Source organism: Leucoraja erinacea, chromosome 10 (assembly GCF_028641065.1).
Source record: "Leucoraja erinacea ecotype New England chromosome 10, Leri_hhj_1, whole genome shotgun sequence".
In the NCBI taxonomy this organism is placed as follows: Eukaryota; Metazoa; Chordata; class Chondrichthyes; order Rajiformes; family Rajidae; genus Leucoraja; species Leucoraja erinaceus.
In genome coordinates, this window is record NC_073386.1 from 39450581 (window position 1) to 39467263 (window position 16683).

A 16683-nucleotide genomic window follows, 5' to 3' on the forward strand; every position below is an offset into this window, starting at 1 on the left:
ATGTTGAAAACCATTTGAATGCATCAATAAAAAAAGGTGGATATAAAACTGCAATCATCTAAACAAAGACGTCCACTGATATTTGCACAATTTATCAAAGTGTTGTAAAAATGATTTATTCAAATGTACAGTACTCTAGTGAAACCAATAAACAATTATGGGATTTTCAACAATTAAGAAAAATGAATGCTATGGGGCTATTAAAATAAAATACTTAGGAACCATTTTATTGGAATTTAATTAAATCCCATAAAAATGAAATGTTATTGAGTGAAAAATACTGTACACCCAATCAAATGTTTTGATCATGGCAACTTAATACAAACTGCAGCCCATGACGTTAGATTTTTGGGATAAGTAATGGAAAACTTACAGCATTACAGAAGAACAGCATTACATCTTTGCAAATAGGTGTCGAGTAAACCTGCATATCTAATCCATCAATCATCTTTATGTAAACTGTTCAGTGACATGCTGCTCAACAACTATTATCGGGAGAAAATAAATCAAACTTGTTGTTCTGCCCATTATGGAGGCTACCATTTTATAATTGGTTATTTAAGTTACCATCCTTGACGTGATCAATTGCGTGAAGCATGTTTTTCCAAATGTAAAAACTATTTTTATAGGTGCAGAGATATTGTGCTCTTTCTGAATGCAACAAGAGAAAAAGTAAACATCTTAATCAGATCTGATTTGAAAAGCCAAACAGCTGGATAATATGAGGTTTAATTTAATTTCTCTCTCCCCCCATTTCCATATTCCAACAACATAAAAAATGGTAAACAATTCTCCATCAATATTTAACATTTTGCAAGTCAATATTTTAGAACATCTTAAGCTTTCTTCGAACATACATAGTGCTATAAGCCTAAAAAATACATCAATGCCCCGCTTAATATCAGTAATGTTACTTTTCTGTGAAGAAAAATATAATTGACAAGATCAATTCAATGAATTAAGATTACATGCTTGACCTACCTTCCTTCTCTTAATGGTCTTCACTTAAAAGCACACCTGAACATTTATTTGATACACCTGGTGATTGAGCTGTGTAGCCTCTAAAAAGAGACTGTTCAGCATAAGGCGCATCGCACTGGTATTATCCACTTCAGTCACATAACAATGATTTTTTTTAAACCACTTAACATCCACCCAAAGCTATGACAATGCCCCACATGAAACAAATGCAAAATAAACAATGTCCACTGGTAGCAAGGTGGTTATGGGCAACTTTTCCATTTCAATTACAAGTAAAACAGTGGAATTCTGGTAACAGAAAATACTGCTTTAAGATAAACCTTTCTACAGTACATCGCACATCTTTTCCAAACATTTTTGGCTTCCAGAAGGAGCAGCCACGCATCTTATTTAGTCATGACAATATACTCAAGAAATGTGAAGTGCACTATCACGCTATGCACTTAGAATTACAGGGGGGGAAATAATCACTGTTCACTCTCATGACCACAATGCCCTTGAAGATTCCAGTTTTGCTATATTTCAGGGAGTTCAGGACTATTCCTCCTGCATGTATCCTGAATAAAATACTATTATCACTGTAACAAACACAAAAATTATTAAACATCAGAAAAAAGTAGCAATGTGTAGTTTTAGTATTAGGGTCTCCATGGGGGGGGGGGGGGGGGGGGGGGGGGGGGGGCTCGAGTTTGCATTTGCTCCAACTTAACATTCACCATAAATATTTTATTTCTTAAGAGTACGTGGAATTGTACAGTCTAAAAGAAACTAGATTATTTCCATATTTTGGTAGTCATCTCCAAAAGGTGTAAACCAACATCCGCTTTCATTTCAAATTCCTTGAAAGATGACGATTAAAAAGTCGATTTCATCACTACCATTCAAGTTACAATTGTGCAACTTTTCTATTCTGCCCATTTTTGAGGTGTTCTGAATGAGAAAGCTTCCGTACACACAATACTTGTATAGGCATCAATCTGCAATATCATTGGAACTGTTCATTGGATCAACATAAAAGTCATTTTTTTCCCGTTGATCACATATTGCACGGAGCTCTGAATATCTCCTACTTTGATTGATCAGCAGCTAGATTCTACTGAACCGAATACCAGAATGAAAGTGTACTCTCCTAAACAATTACAGCATCCAATAGCAGCAAGGATATCAAACTTTACTGCTCTACCATATGTGGGATTCGCAGTGTGTCATTTTGATAACACCCACTCCACCGCCCAGTCTGCGATAGTTCATTCCTCCATATAACCTGTTTGAAGGGTTAGGGTTTGTTGGAAGGAGGGGAAATGATTGGTGGGGATAAGGAATAAAATAAACAAAAAAATTAATAACATATAACTTCTGCAAGTTTTCACACATGAAAATCAACTTGCTTAACAGAACTATATCAGGGTTTGGGCATACAATTATCAATAAATCAGTCCATGGCACTGTAATCTGCATTAGCATTGTTACAAACCCCAAATGAACTGATGTTCTATGTGGGTTTCTGGTTTGGTCATACAATTATCAATAATATAATCAATTAAGCCATGGCACTAACATAATTCAATGCAAATTAAACTTCACTTAGCATTGTATGCAAACCTCCAACCTGATGGGAGACTGCGGATGTTCACCATCTTGGCCGGCCTCGGCGCGTGGGGAGCGGTGGTGACTCGCTGCTACAAAACACCTGGGGCTCGGATATCTGGTTTGGGACATCGGGAGCTCGCGGGTCCGGGGAGATTAAAACGAAATAAACAACCCGGACCGGGACCGTACATCTATTAAGCCCGTACCTGAGACACAAATCGCCCCGCGCGGCCTAAAATGGCATTATCCACATTGGACAATGGGAGAGAAATTAAACTTCACTACAATTCAAAATTTTTGTACATCATATAGTGTAATGTAGACATATATAGAAAATACATAGAAAATATTGTATTGTATTGTATTGTATTGTATTGTAATGTAGACATATATAGAAAATACATAGAAAATATGTGCAGGAGTAGGCCATTCGGCCCTTCGATGTGATTATGACTGATCATCCACAATCAGTACCCCATTCCTGCCTTCTCCCCATATCCCTTGATTCTTCTAGCCCCAAAAGCTCTATTTAATTATCTTTTGAATGCATCCAGTTAATCGGCCCCCACTGCCTTCTGAGGCAGAGAATTCCACAAATTCACAACTCTCTGGGTTCCTCATCTCAGTTCTAAATAGCCTACCCCTTATTCTTAAACGGTAGCCCCTGGTTCTGGACTCCCCCAACATCGGGAACATGTTTTCTGCATCTAGCTTGTCCAATCCCTTAATAATTTGATCTCTGGATCAGCTGAGCACAGACAATAATTGAATTAGTGAGGAAGGGAAGACAGTAAGTATTGAAATAAAATTAACAATATCCTTAGACAGTAAAGGAAAAGTAAAAAAGAAATGTGACATGTTAGATGAAGACACAAGTAGTATTGATGCCATGTCTCTTCCTGCCATCAATTTTTACTCAAAATTAACATATTGTGTTTGGCACCAAGGGCTCTGCCATCTGCTGGCATTCACGTGCATTAAATAGTCATATCAAGAGCTCTAATTTCCCTTTTAACATGGCTACAAGTAGAACTAAATTTACAGACTAGATTCAAATTTTGTGGCCTGTTTATCACATTCCTCACCCGATGCTCATTCAATACAAAAATGTACTGAAACCAGGATGCAGGCAGTAGATCTATTTAAGCAAGAAATCTCTTTGTGCTCACCTCCATGTATTTGCATCTGGATCATAAACTTCAATAGTTTTCAAGTAAGTAGTACCATCAAATCCACCCACTGCCATCAGTTGCCCATTTACAACTGCAAGGCCAACCTATGAAAGAAAAAAGGGTAACAATGTTCTTCCTCTGTAGATATACAGAACAATCATTTATGTAAATTAAATATGTTCATTAAAGAATATCCTGCTGCAGTCAATACCAAATTTACATTTTTGAGGAAACTGAACAAATATTTTAAGCACTGAAGAATTTTGTTTTATCATATTTAATAATGCAAATGTTATGAATTTATAAAAAATGCAGCAATGTGCCTATAAGCCAATAATTTCAAATAACGTACCTTACCTGTTTGTATCAGAACTGACCAGTTCCAAGATCATCCACCTATGACCTTAACTCAGTTTTTCTTTCAGCACTTCTTATCGAGTCCACACACAAGATTAGAAGTTATTCAGCCAGAGCTGAACACACTTCTCGGCATCTGCATACAATGGTGTCTGTCTTGTCGCTTCTTGTGTGTGGTGGTGGAAACAGGGCCACGACGTGAATGCTCTTTCCTTGGCCCCCCTTTCAGCACTGTTGTTGCCTGATATGTTAGGTATTTCCAGCATTTACTTTCTCATCCCTGGCCCCCACCCCAATTTCCATCAACTACTCTGCCCTGCATCTTGTAGTTCCAGCGTGTTCCTATGTTTTTTAATTCTCTAGCTGCGCTCATTCATGTATTCATTACATGGCTTTGAAATTATTGCTTCTGTAGGACTTGGTCTTCACTCAATGCAGAAGATGTTTACCAGAATGCAGCCTGAATTAGATGGTATTGGCTAGAAGGAGATATTGGACCAACTTGAATTGTTGGCTCTGGAGCGTCAGAAGCTGCGGAGAGCTTGAAAAAGTACATAACATTATGAAAGGCTTAGATAGGGCAGACAATGAGAACCATTTTTTCCCCAGGGTTGTAATGTTAAAGACTAGAGGGCATTGTTTTAAGGTTAGAGGGGCAAAATGTAAAGGATATGTGTAGAGCTGTGTTTTTTTTTCCTCCCACACACAGAGTGGTGGGTGGCTCGAATGTGCGACAGGGGATGGTGGTGGAAGGAGAAACAATAGTGGTATTTAAGAGGCGTTTATATACGTGAACATGAACATGAAACACGATCGTAACATGAAAAAGCTACTTTGAAAATGAGATGTGCAGTAAAGTTAGACCTAATAAACCCAACTGGGACCCGTTAAGCCCTGTTCCCCCTATGCAATATTCTACCACTCACCCATAGCCCCCAAATGCGCAGGCACGGCTGGCTGGTTCCCGTGGTGCCGCCAGAGATCCCCGTTGTGACACGAGTCAAGCAACCGTCCCCCAACTGCGCCTCGCAGTTCCCTCTTCCTACCCCTATCCTCCTCCGTCCCCTCATCCTCCAGCACTCCCTCCCACTCCTCTTCACCCTCCCTCTTCTTTCCCCTCACCTCCTCCCCTCCCCACTCACTCCCTCACCTCTCCCTCTCCCTCTCCCCTCAATCACTCCCTCCCTCCCTCCATAACCCCTCTCCCTCTATCTCCCTGCTTCCCCACTCCTCACCTCCCCCTATCCCAATCCTCCTCCTCATCTCCCCCACCGCCCTCCTCTTCCTCTATCCCCCTCCTCTCCCAGTCACCTCCCCCACTTTCCCCTCCCTCTCCTTCCCTATCCCCTTCCTCTCCCTCTATCCCCATGCTCCTCCACTCACCTCCCCTATCCCACTCCCCCACTCACCCTCCTCACCTCCCCCACTGCCCTCCTCTCCCTCTATCCCCCACTCCCTATCTCCCCCCCACTCCTCGCCTCCCCCAGTTTCCTCTCTCCCCCCCCCCTCTCTCCTCCCTATCCCCCTCCTCTCCCTCTATCCCCCTGCTCCCCCACTCCTCACCTCCCCTCTATCCCATCCCCCCCCAAAATGAAAATCACAATTTATTTTGTAAATAAAACCTCTATTCCTTGCACTATTCGGTACGTTTCAATGAGGTCCCCTCATTTTCCTAAATACCAGTGAGTACAGGCTCAGTGCCGTCAAACACTCATCATATGTTAAAACACTCATCATACCTTATACTTACTAGACATGTTACAGAACTCATGCTACTAGATACTTGGCTGAACATTATCTTACAACCCAATCTGACGCAGGAGAGAGCAGGAGAGGACTTTAAGCAATAAGATGGAAAATGTACAACCAAGTTCATTTCATCGCTCTGAATAATTAAATGAGGTGTTGGAAATACGCCCAAATAGAACTGGAGAGGACTTGGCAAATCTTTGTCCCTCACCAACATTTCACATTGGACTGGGTCACAGCTCAAAATTGCCACCTGCAACCCTCCTTCGCTTAACTGGGCCAAATGAGGAATGTCTATCTTCACACCATTGTCCACTGGGCTATTGTGCTATGATATCATCCCTAAAATATCCCTGGCAAAACTGAGAAAGGCATTTTGTCTTTCAGTGATTTTAACAATTTAACTGGCAGACATTGAGACATTTAAGTCTTAAGATGTTTCAAGCTTTCCTCCCACCTACTACAATCAAAGAAAGGTCCGGACCCGAACATCACCTGTCCATGTTCTCCAGAGACACTGCTGGCCCGCTGAGGTACTCCAGCATCTACAGTTCTTTGTTTCTTCCCTTCTGCATTGTCTCCTACATCTGTGCACTACACTCCCAATGAATATAAATGAGTTCTTAATTTCTGTGCTAGATTAGGCCTAGTAACTGAACTGAGATAAGATATCGTGTTTAAGAAGGAACTGCAGATGCTGGAAAATCGAAGGTACACAAAAATGCTGGAGAAACTCAGCGGGTGCAGCAGCATCTATGGAGCGAAGGAAATTTCCTTTGCTCCATAGATGCTGCCTCACCCACTGAGTTTCTCCAGCATTTTTGTGTACCTGAGATAAGATATCCACTGCAATACTGGGGAATCACAGCAAGATTAGGCACTTCCAAACTTACCATCAAGTCCTGGACTCACGGTTGACTGTGCTGGAGTAATTCATCAGGTCAGGCTGTAACTCTGGAAATAAAAGGATAGGTGACGTTTCTGGTCGGGATCCTTCTGAAAAATAGCCTGAAGATGGATCCCAACCCGAAACATCACCTGTCCTTTTGCTCCAGAGACGATGCCTGACCCGCCGAGTTACTCCAGCATTTTGTGTCTCTCCTGGAATTCCAATGTGAATTCCGTCTATCTGGAGGAACAATGGATCAATGGATATGTTACTCACTGCACATCAGCACCAGAGAAATACAGGGGGCAGTATCAACCACCACACACTTTTTTTTTACCTCAAATGCTTGTGACCATCTTTCGACAGTCACAAAATGTATCACCATCTTATAGGTATTGTACAATAGCATACAAGCCATCATATTAATTGCTTCTTTCCTCCATTCTAAATAGATTCCATATGCTGCATTACAACAGGTTGACTAAAGGCAAAGTTATTTCTGGAGTACAAGCCTTCAGTATTACAAGCCTGGGTGTTGGCTGGTCCCGTTGTCTTTGCTGTATTCAATGCTCTCAACTATTTCTTTGTATCACATGGAGTAAGTCGAAGTAGACAAATCTGGTTTTTGTGACATTAAGGATCTCAGGAAGAAGCAGAGATGAATCATCTACTTGACACTTCTAGCTGAATATGCTTATGAATGATTCGTACTCTCATGTTGAACCCTAACATCACAGAGGATGAGGATGATGTGGAGCTACCTCAGTCTATTCGCTGTTTAATTTACCCCAATCATTCACGACCAAACATTCAGAAAACAAATGAGCTTTCATATGATCCATTGGTTGTGGGACTGCTCTGTATTGTGGTTTCACCCGGCTAGTCCCTCAGTTTTAGGTAAGCCTGATGCCACTCCCTGCCATGCCCTCATGCACACCTCAATTAAGCAAGCTTGATCCAATTGCTGGTCTCTAATGGTTAATGAGGGATATGCTGGACCATGAGGTTATTGATTGTGGTGGTGCAAATTCCTGCTGTCTCCATGGTCAACTGTAGCTCATGTGTGCCACGTTTTCAGCTGGCAGGTCTGTTCTGGGTCCATCCCTTTCACATAATGTACATATCTTAATTAAAAGAGTTTGCTTCCACAGGCTCAATGCACAGGCTCTGTCTGGCTGCTACATTCTTCATGGGTCAGCCTACTCAATCAGCAGTGGCGCTAACAAACCAGACTTGGCAATGGACATTGAAACCCTCCCTCTGGAGCACATTTTATACTCCAGTTACTTTCATAGCTTTAGCCAAGTGTTGTTCACTGTAGGGTATTACTGATTCATCAGCTAAGGGAGGGCAGTAAATGGATAGTCAGGATGAAATTTGCTTGTCTGTGTTTGAACATTTCACAGGGTTTGGAGTAAAAACTGAGGACTCCCAAGATTACTCTTTCCTGTGTGCAAACCACAGTACCGTCAACTCTGGTGGTTTGTCCTGCTGGATGGACAGGATATTCTCAACAATTGTGATGGAGGAGTTTGCACCTTGCCCATAAGACATAATTCTACAAGAACAACTAGTAGAATTATTTAGTTGAGGGGTATGCAAGATAACATTCTCACTTTACACAGCAGTCCTCAGATGTCAGAGATTGATTTTGCTGTGAATGAGTTAGGTACCTAGGTTGTTCAGTGTGTCAGGTTTCATGTCTTTTTCTGTTTTAATGTGGTGGTTATTGTACAACTGAGTGACCCCCAGGCCATTTCAGAAGGCAACCAAAAATAAACTACTGTAAGTGTGTCAAGCAGCATCAGTGGAGGTAAAGAAAGGTCAATGTTACGAGTCAAGACTCTGCATCTTTGTTTCTTCAAATGTTTCTGAATTATCACAGAGAGGCCAGACCAGGTAAGGACAGCACATTTCCTTCCCAAGGAAGATATGCTGATAACACCAAACCCAGAGTGCGGCAAGCAGCAAAGATAATACCAATATTAAAAGGTAATAGTTGCAACAAGACACATTCAGGCAGTTGAATGGGTAGATAAATAGCAGATGGAGTTTCACACTACCTAGTGTGAGGTGATACATCTTGTCTCAAGATATGTAATTCTAAAAAACAAAGTTCTAAAGAGTGTAAAAGAACAGAGAACTGCAGGGATCTGATCTTTGCAGGGGTTGGGTCATGTGTATGATCTTTGAAGAAAGTCGGTCAGATTGAGAGAGTAGTTCACATAGCCAATGGCACCTTGAGTTTATAAATAGAAATACTGAGTACAAAAGTATGGAAGTTGTACTGAATCTTTATAAAGCTCTAGTTAGCTCTGAATTTTAGCACATTGTTAAATAGATGAAAAGCTCGAAAGGATTTATTTTAGTCACAAATAATTTAGATACAAATCTTGTGAAAACATCCGTCCAATTGAAACCAAAGGGAATTTAAGATGCAATTAGTGACGCATGGACCGAAGGTTCTCAATACCATTAGTGACATTTCTCCATTTTCAGTGGTCATGAGCCAGAGATTCCCAGAAGTCAGAAGGGATGTTGCATTTCTCATCCTTGAACTTTTTCCTGTCTGCCTGGTAATCTCTTCCTGTGACTGAGCTCAGAATAATGTGTATGTTCAGCTATCTAGTATCAGGCAAACTCAAGAATATAAATTCTAACACGCTCTCCATTATGAAAGGTTAAATCAAAATTGAGCGTACTAAATATCCCAAGACATTGTAAAGATGCAAGCAAATTGGGAATACGCATTTTCTTAAGATAGGTACATAGTGCTAATATAAATGGGTATATAGGGAATATTAGGTAACTGCCTACTGAAATTGTATAGGATTGGCTTATATGCCCTTGAACATATGTTATCTAATTGATGTACATTTGATGCTCAAAGAATTTGATAGGATAGAAATTATTTCCATGTTGTTCAAAATGTATTTTTAGAGTACTTACATGGAGTTTCTAAAGGTTATTTTGTTATTTTCTATCTTACAGGAATTAAAGTGTATGTACATAGGAACTATCCTAGACAGACAAAATTGCTGGAGAAACTCAGCAGGTGCGGCAGCATTTATGGAGCGAAGGAAATAGGCAACATTTCAGGCCAAAACGCACCCGCACCCGCTGAGCTTCTCCAGCAATTTTGGCTACCTTCGATTTTCCAGCATCTGCAGTTCCTTCTGGAACTATCCTAGCACTGCCTTCATGAGTTTCTATGGTCTGAATCTTCACTTCATCTCAGCTCTAAGCATCTATTTTTGGGTAAAGATCGATGAACGGTAGACAATGTTGGCTAGAGATCAGAAAGCGAAATATTGACCTGCTCACAAATTACAACCGAGTTGTCTTTTTGCAGCCTATTGTTACACCTATTGCTACATGTTATATTTGCACTATGTACTGTATGTCTTTATAAAATACAGCTTCCAGATTTGATTATATCTCTAAATTTATCCCTCTCTTTGTTACAGAAATCTCAGTCGAACATAGGATGGAGCCAAAATTAGGGTGCAAGGGCAACTATTGGGAGAGTAATTCATATGGGTTTGAGATGCAAAATAAGGGTTGCACTAAATCCACATGAAAGGCCAACAGAGTGTATCCAAACAATGGCAACAATCCAGGTGACTCATTAAAAATTGGTTTATATTTTAGTCCATTCAAAATCTGGCACCTTATTTTATTAAAGATTAACACGGCATCTACAGACATTTCAGGCTGTGATGGTTGTTGCCAAAATGGCCATTTTACTTTAATCCTTCTTGACAGCAGCCGTCCCGCTTTATAGACAATAGTCAATAGGTGCAGGAGTAGGCCATTCGGCCCTTCGAGATAGCACCGCCATTCAATGTGATCATGGCTGATCATCCCCAATCAGTACCCCGTTCCTGCCTTCTCCCCATATCCCCTGACTCTGCTATTTTTAAGAGCCCTATCTAGCTATCTCTTGAAAGCATCCAGAGAACCTGCCTCAAACGCCTTCTGAGGCGGAGAATTCCACAGACTCGCAACTCTCTGTGAGAAAAAGTTTTTCCTCGTCTCCGTTCTAAATGGCTTACTCCTTATTCTTAAACTGTGGCCCCTGGTTCTGGACTCCCCCAGCATGTTTCCTGCCTCTTAACAATCTTATATGTTTCAATGAGATTCCCTCTCATCCTTCTAAACTCCAGAGTGTACAAGCCCAGCTGCTCCATTCTCTCAGCATATGACGGTCCCGCCATCCCGGGAATTAACCTTGTAAACCTACGCTGCACTCCCTCAATAGCAAGAATGTCCTTCTCCAAATTAGGGGACCAAAACTGCACACAATACTCCAGGTGTGGTCTCACTAGGGCTCTGTACAACTGCAGAAGGACCTCTTTGCTCCTACATTTGACTCCTCTTGTTATAAAGGCCAACATGCCATTCGCTTTCTTCACTGCCTGCTGTACCTGCATGCTTACTTTCATAGACTGATGTACAAGGACCCCCAGATCCCGTTGTACTTCCCCTTTTCCCAACAATGTCATTCAGGGATAGAGAAGAATATTCAGTATCTTTCTATTTCAGCATTCTTAGGAATCATTGCAATTTCATTCCGGAACCTAGTTTATGTCTTCTTGAATAGACTCTATACTCACCCCACTCCTGCGCGATGTCATAGCCACAACTGGAGACCACTGATTAGTCCGCGGATTGAACCTCTCAGCACTGCTTAACTCTGTGGTATCATCTCTCCCTCCAACGGCATAAATCATGTCCTGGTAAACAGAACATCCCAGGTGCTTCCGGCGAGTTCCCATTGGTGCAATGGTATGCCATCGGTTTTCCTGCGGACTGTAGCGTTCAACTATAGGCAGAAAATACAAGCCATTCTTGATTAGTATCTGTGATACCATAGACTGATCTGTGGTAGTCTAAGTCTAAGACTAAGTCCAGCTCTTCCCATAGTGGTGAATCTCCCATGCTGTTCAGAGTATTTTTAAATCCCAATGTCACTTTCCAGTGGATATTGGATTGTAAACCATTTTTATTCAGTGCTTAGGAGCTGAATTAACAACCTGGTGAGTTCCCTAGCCCATGCACAATGTACTTTGTATACTGACGCAAAGATATTGCGTTTGTGGGCTGTCAATTCTTATCTATCCCATTGTGCAATAAATGGCTCATTGCAGCTCAGTGTTTGCAGCCCCCTCTAGTCCCATGGTGAAAAACGACCTATAAAATAGTACAATGGAGGGTCAGTCTTCATCCTTGCCACTGAGGCAACTGGACGGTTGCCACCAACAGAAGAATTGTCAGTGACTCGGCTGATCACACAATATTTACAATCACTTTAATTAGTTTCCAGGTCTTGATAAAAATGCATTTACAATATGACATTCTAAAATGTAATTCTCTCCCATCTCTCGTGGTAAATCATGGTCTACAGAGAGATCGATTAATGAGACACTGTTATAATAATGTAAGATAATTCATCTTCCCACACAAAATAAACGTACCAGTATTAAGGGGAGAGGTACCATCAGATCCACCAACAGCATAAAGAAATCCACCTAACACAGCAACTGCCACACCTAGCCGTCTGGTACTCATTGAAGCCACACGTGCCCACTTATTCTCTTTTGGGTCAAACCTAGAATGGAAATATTTTTGCCTTTATCACTTTATGCAGAACCACTAAAAACAAAGATCGAATTTCCAACCATCTGCACTGAAAGATCTCTTGCCATATTCTCAGTTGAATCAAATTGGCCAACTATACATTATTGAATTTATTTTTGATGTTGCATATTTAAAATCATGCATAGTACGATAGTTGGAGTAAGGGCATAATTGAATGAAGACCAACTTAAAGGCGGTCTTTAAAATTTGATTAAGACAGTATTGATTTTGTTACAATCTTCTTGCAAGGAGTGTTTCTCTAAGTCAATACTGATTGATGATCTTTAAGCCTGCCATAAATTCACCAATTCTTGGAAAAGTGGACAACCAGTGTAAAATAATCCATGTCAATAGTGTTTAAGATTAAAACTCATTTGTTTTAGGAACATCTTGCACATGGCCAAGCATCCATAAAATATAAAACAATGAGACTCAGTCAATTCAAAATACCTGGCAATACCAAAATGATAAATAGAAAATGCTGGAAATATTCAACAGATCAGGCAGTCTGCAGAGAGAAAAATACAGTTAGCATTTCTCATTCATGATCTTTCTGTCCAAATGAAAGGTCATTGACCTAAAATATTAACTCTGTTTCACATTCCAGAGATTCTGCCAGATCTGCTGAATATTTCCAGTGATATCTGTTCTTTTTTCTGATTTTTAGCACCCACAGTAATTTGTTTCTCAATAGCTACTAAATAATGCTGTATAATTATCAGTAACTCCACATAAAATAGAACAGATGCCGCTACAGTACATAAAGTTGATTACACAATTATTTTCCCATAAACTATAGAAGAATGTTTTCAAAGATGATTATGTAGCCAGCCTGCTGAACTGTATCAACTTGCTCACCACAGTGTGATCATTGGGAGGATGTTTCGTTAAGGGATGGTTAACCTTCATGTTAAGGGAGGATTAATAATTTAAACGTAAAAACATTTTCCTCCATTCATTCATAATAAGAGCACAGCCACAGCTCTTCAGAGTCAATCACTGCGTGATTAAGGCTGGGGGGGGGGGGGGGGGGGGGGGGGGGGGGGGGGGGGGGGGGGGGGGGGGAGGAAAGGGAAATAGACAAAGGGAAAATGATAAAACGGAAAGGGATGCAAAAACTATTTATCAGAACTTTTTCATCTTAAATAAAGCAAAACATCAAGATGCATTACTGAAGTAATACTTTTCATATTTTGCACATGAAATTATTAAAAGTGATTACTTATATATTTTATTCGCATTTGCCTACCAGCAAAAGGATCTAGGATTTGAAAATAAGTGGAGAAAATTATACAGGCAAATCCCAGCCCCCAACACTTAGAATCATGAGCAAGCATACTACCTGTATCATGAATGGACTCACAAATATGAGCATTTCAAGTTTTAACGTATCCAATGTAGATTACGAACTTCCATTGAGGCAACAGACTGCCTGTGATGCATTACCTCAAATATAAACCTCCCCTCAAGATAAATATATGCTGGGGAATTATACATCATGCTTCCGTAGCTTTACAAAGACTACTTTAATTTTTAATCAATGAAGGAGCATTGAAGCATTGTATAATTACCCGTGATGGAGAAATGTCTTGCTTCCCTTCGCTAATAGCCTGTGTGAGAGCAGATCCCACAGAGAGGAATCACAAACACACACCGGTGCTCTACTACTCCATAAGGCAGCATGTTGACAGGCCAACTTTGCTATGCCACTTACTGCACCACACAATTACTGCTATCAGATCAGGTTAGGAAGAAACACTCCACAAGTTTACCTTTCCACAATGTTCAGACAAGAGACGCCATCCTGGCCACCTACAGCATACAGATACCCTCCCAAAACTGCCACGCCAACACTGGTCCGACATGTACTGGTGGGAGCCACGTCACTACTCCACTGGTTGGTCTTTGGATCATATCTAAAAGTTTAATTATTGAGAAATTAAAAAGATATGCCTAGTTTCAAAGCACTCGCAATAATAGAATACACTGCGAGTGGAATTTGTGACCTTAAGATTTATTTATCTTAAAATTTAAGCATTAAAAAAGCAAAAGCTACATTAAAGGAATAAATGTCACTCCCAGGTTTTATCAAATAGCAGAAATTAAAAATAAAATTAAAGCTTAATGTTTGTTGACCAATATTTCTTGCCCTTTAGATTTTTTGTGCTTACGCAGACATTTTTATGTGCTTCTTTACGCTAGAGCAAAAATTGCAGGGGTAAACAACTGAGTTTCCTATATTGTCTACTCACAGAAGTTAGTGATTATGCCTGAAACTGCATGGAGTTATCTGAAGAATACACTCGGGGGCGAGGAAAAGGACAAGTACTAAATTCAATAGTTCATACATGTTATTTTGTGCTTAAGGAAACAGAGATGCAGAAGTAGTTGAACAAAATGCAATTCTCAACTACACCAGTTGGGTGGAAATCCGATAAAGCATTTTAAGTCAGGTAAAAATAGCAAGAGATACAAAGGCAAAAGACAGACAGACCAGAAAGCAGGTATCATCCATTTCAAATGTTATCATAAAGTGCCAATGATTGAAGTGTATTAAAAAGTAGGATTTGACTGGGTAAAATGATATTGTAATAGGCATGTATGAGAAATAGTTTTGACAGAGCCTTTCCACTTAGTTTTAAAGTTTATATGATATGGGTGGCCCTCGCAAGCTTAGCATATATTGTCCATCTCTAAACATACTTGAGAAAGGGATGGCATGTTTCTTTCTCGAATTGCTATATTCTGCATTGAATTGGATGCCATATTCCCACAGTAAAGGAAAAACAATATATTTTCAAATAAGGATGGTGTGTAATTTTCAAATGAAATTTGGTGTTGGTGTGATTCTTCATCAATTGCTGTCCTCCTAGGGAGTAGAACTGGAGTCTGGGTGAAATAGTCGAAGAAACATTTATGAGTAACTGCACAGCATTTTGTAGATAGTATACAATATTTTAAGGTAGGAACAGTTACTATTAAAGTTCAAGCTAGTAAATCAAGTGAACTGCTTTGCATTCGCAAACATAAGTAGAGCTTTATGTTTTGCTAGAACTACATTTCCTTGAGATCTTGAATTTTGTTAGAGCAAACATTCAATTATACTCCTGACATGTGCCTTGTAGGTAATGGAATTAATCTGGAGGTTCATGTGATCCATTTGCCACACGCAACACAGCCTCTGATATCCTCCTCTCAATGCAATAGTTACGGGGCTGCTCCAATTATGTTTCAGTCAGCTGTGAATCCTAGGTTATTGCTATCAAAGCCAGAGGTAATTAAGCTTTCTTATTTAAAAAAATGTTCTTGACCTGCTTGTTAATTGATTCAATCACTAATCCTCACTTTAGGTTCCTCTGGGAACATTTGGCTCCAAACCCTGTATTAGCCACGATCTACTCATGGTGAAAAGAACTGACATGGCAGGGTTTGGCCATTCTGTAGCTGGGGATCAGTGGGAGGGTGATGGTGCTCAGTGAAAGAAAGCTTTCTGCTGGTTATAATCATACTGAGTAAAAAGGAAAATGGTTGGGTTGATGGGGACCAATCATCTCAAACTCAGCGATTTAATGAGAAACTCTCACAGAAATTTCTTGAGTTCAACCGCTTTCAGGTCACATCCCTCCTAAAAGTGCACACGTGAGTTGTTCTGTCTAATTGAATCAGACATTTGCCAAAATATCTATGGTTCAACTGTCCCCATTTTTCACATCCACAGATGGTAATGAGACTGCTGATTTAAATGAGCTCAATGCACGTGTCCAATATTATAGTTTTAATCCAAACTGAATGTGGGTATTAAGTGAGGTTTTTAACAGTGTAAAATTAATGAGGTGAAATGTATAATCTTATCTATCAATATAAATGACAGGTATATTTTTGGTGTATAATTACAGTATTTATCTGTAAGAAACAAATTGGGAAGAAAAAAGTGTGTTCACAGAGTGTATTAACCACACACAAGGTTGCACCTTACCTCTCTACGCTGTTGAGATATGACGAGCCATCATGTCCACCCACTGCATAAAGAAGATCATCCAACACACTGACCCCTACTCCACACCGCCGTTTGCTCATGGAAGCTACCATTCGCCATTCGTTGGTCTGCGGGTCGTAGCGCTCAACACTTGAAATTGCGTCCCCACTGCACCATCCTCCAACTTAAACAACAGTTCACATGTGAAAATTCTGCCATATCATTCCGTCACTCTCAGCATTGATTGCCTCCATGACATTTTGTTGAAAGTGATGGTTAACTAAGAATGCCTTATTGTAATTCTCTCATGAAAGTCTATCTCAAGCACA

General features: G+C 40.3%; 1 protein-coding gene across 2 annotated transcripts in view; it reads right to left on the bottom strand.

Moving 5' to 3' along the window:
• Positions 1-1642: 1642 nt before the first annotated feature.
• The window catches only part of klhl20 (kelch-like family member 20), a 56830-nt gene continuing 41789 nt past the window's right edge, over positions 1643-16683 (bottom strand). Inside the window, exons 7-12 of one of the 2 annotated variants that reach the window (XM_055641992.1) lie at positions 16355-16538; positions 14151-14294; positions 12216-12349; positions 11355-11563; positions 3741-3847; positions 1643-2245 (exon numbers count right to left, since the gene is read on the bottom strand). In XM_055641992.1, coding sequence (XP_055497967.1) covers positions 2161-2245; positions 3741-3847; positions 11355-11563; positions 12216-12349; positions 14151-14294; positions 16355-16538 — 863 coding nt within the window. In that variant the 3' untranslated portion in view covers positions 1643-2160. The remainder of the gene's footprint in view (positions 2246-3740; positions 3848-11354; positions 11564-12215; positions 12350-14150; positions 14295-16354; positions 16539-16683) is intronic. The other variant, XM_055641993.1, reaches the window with a different exon arrangement.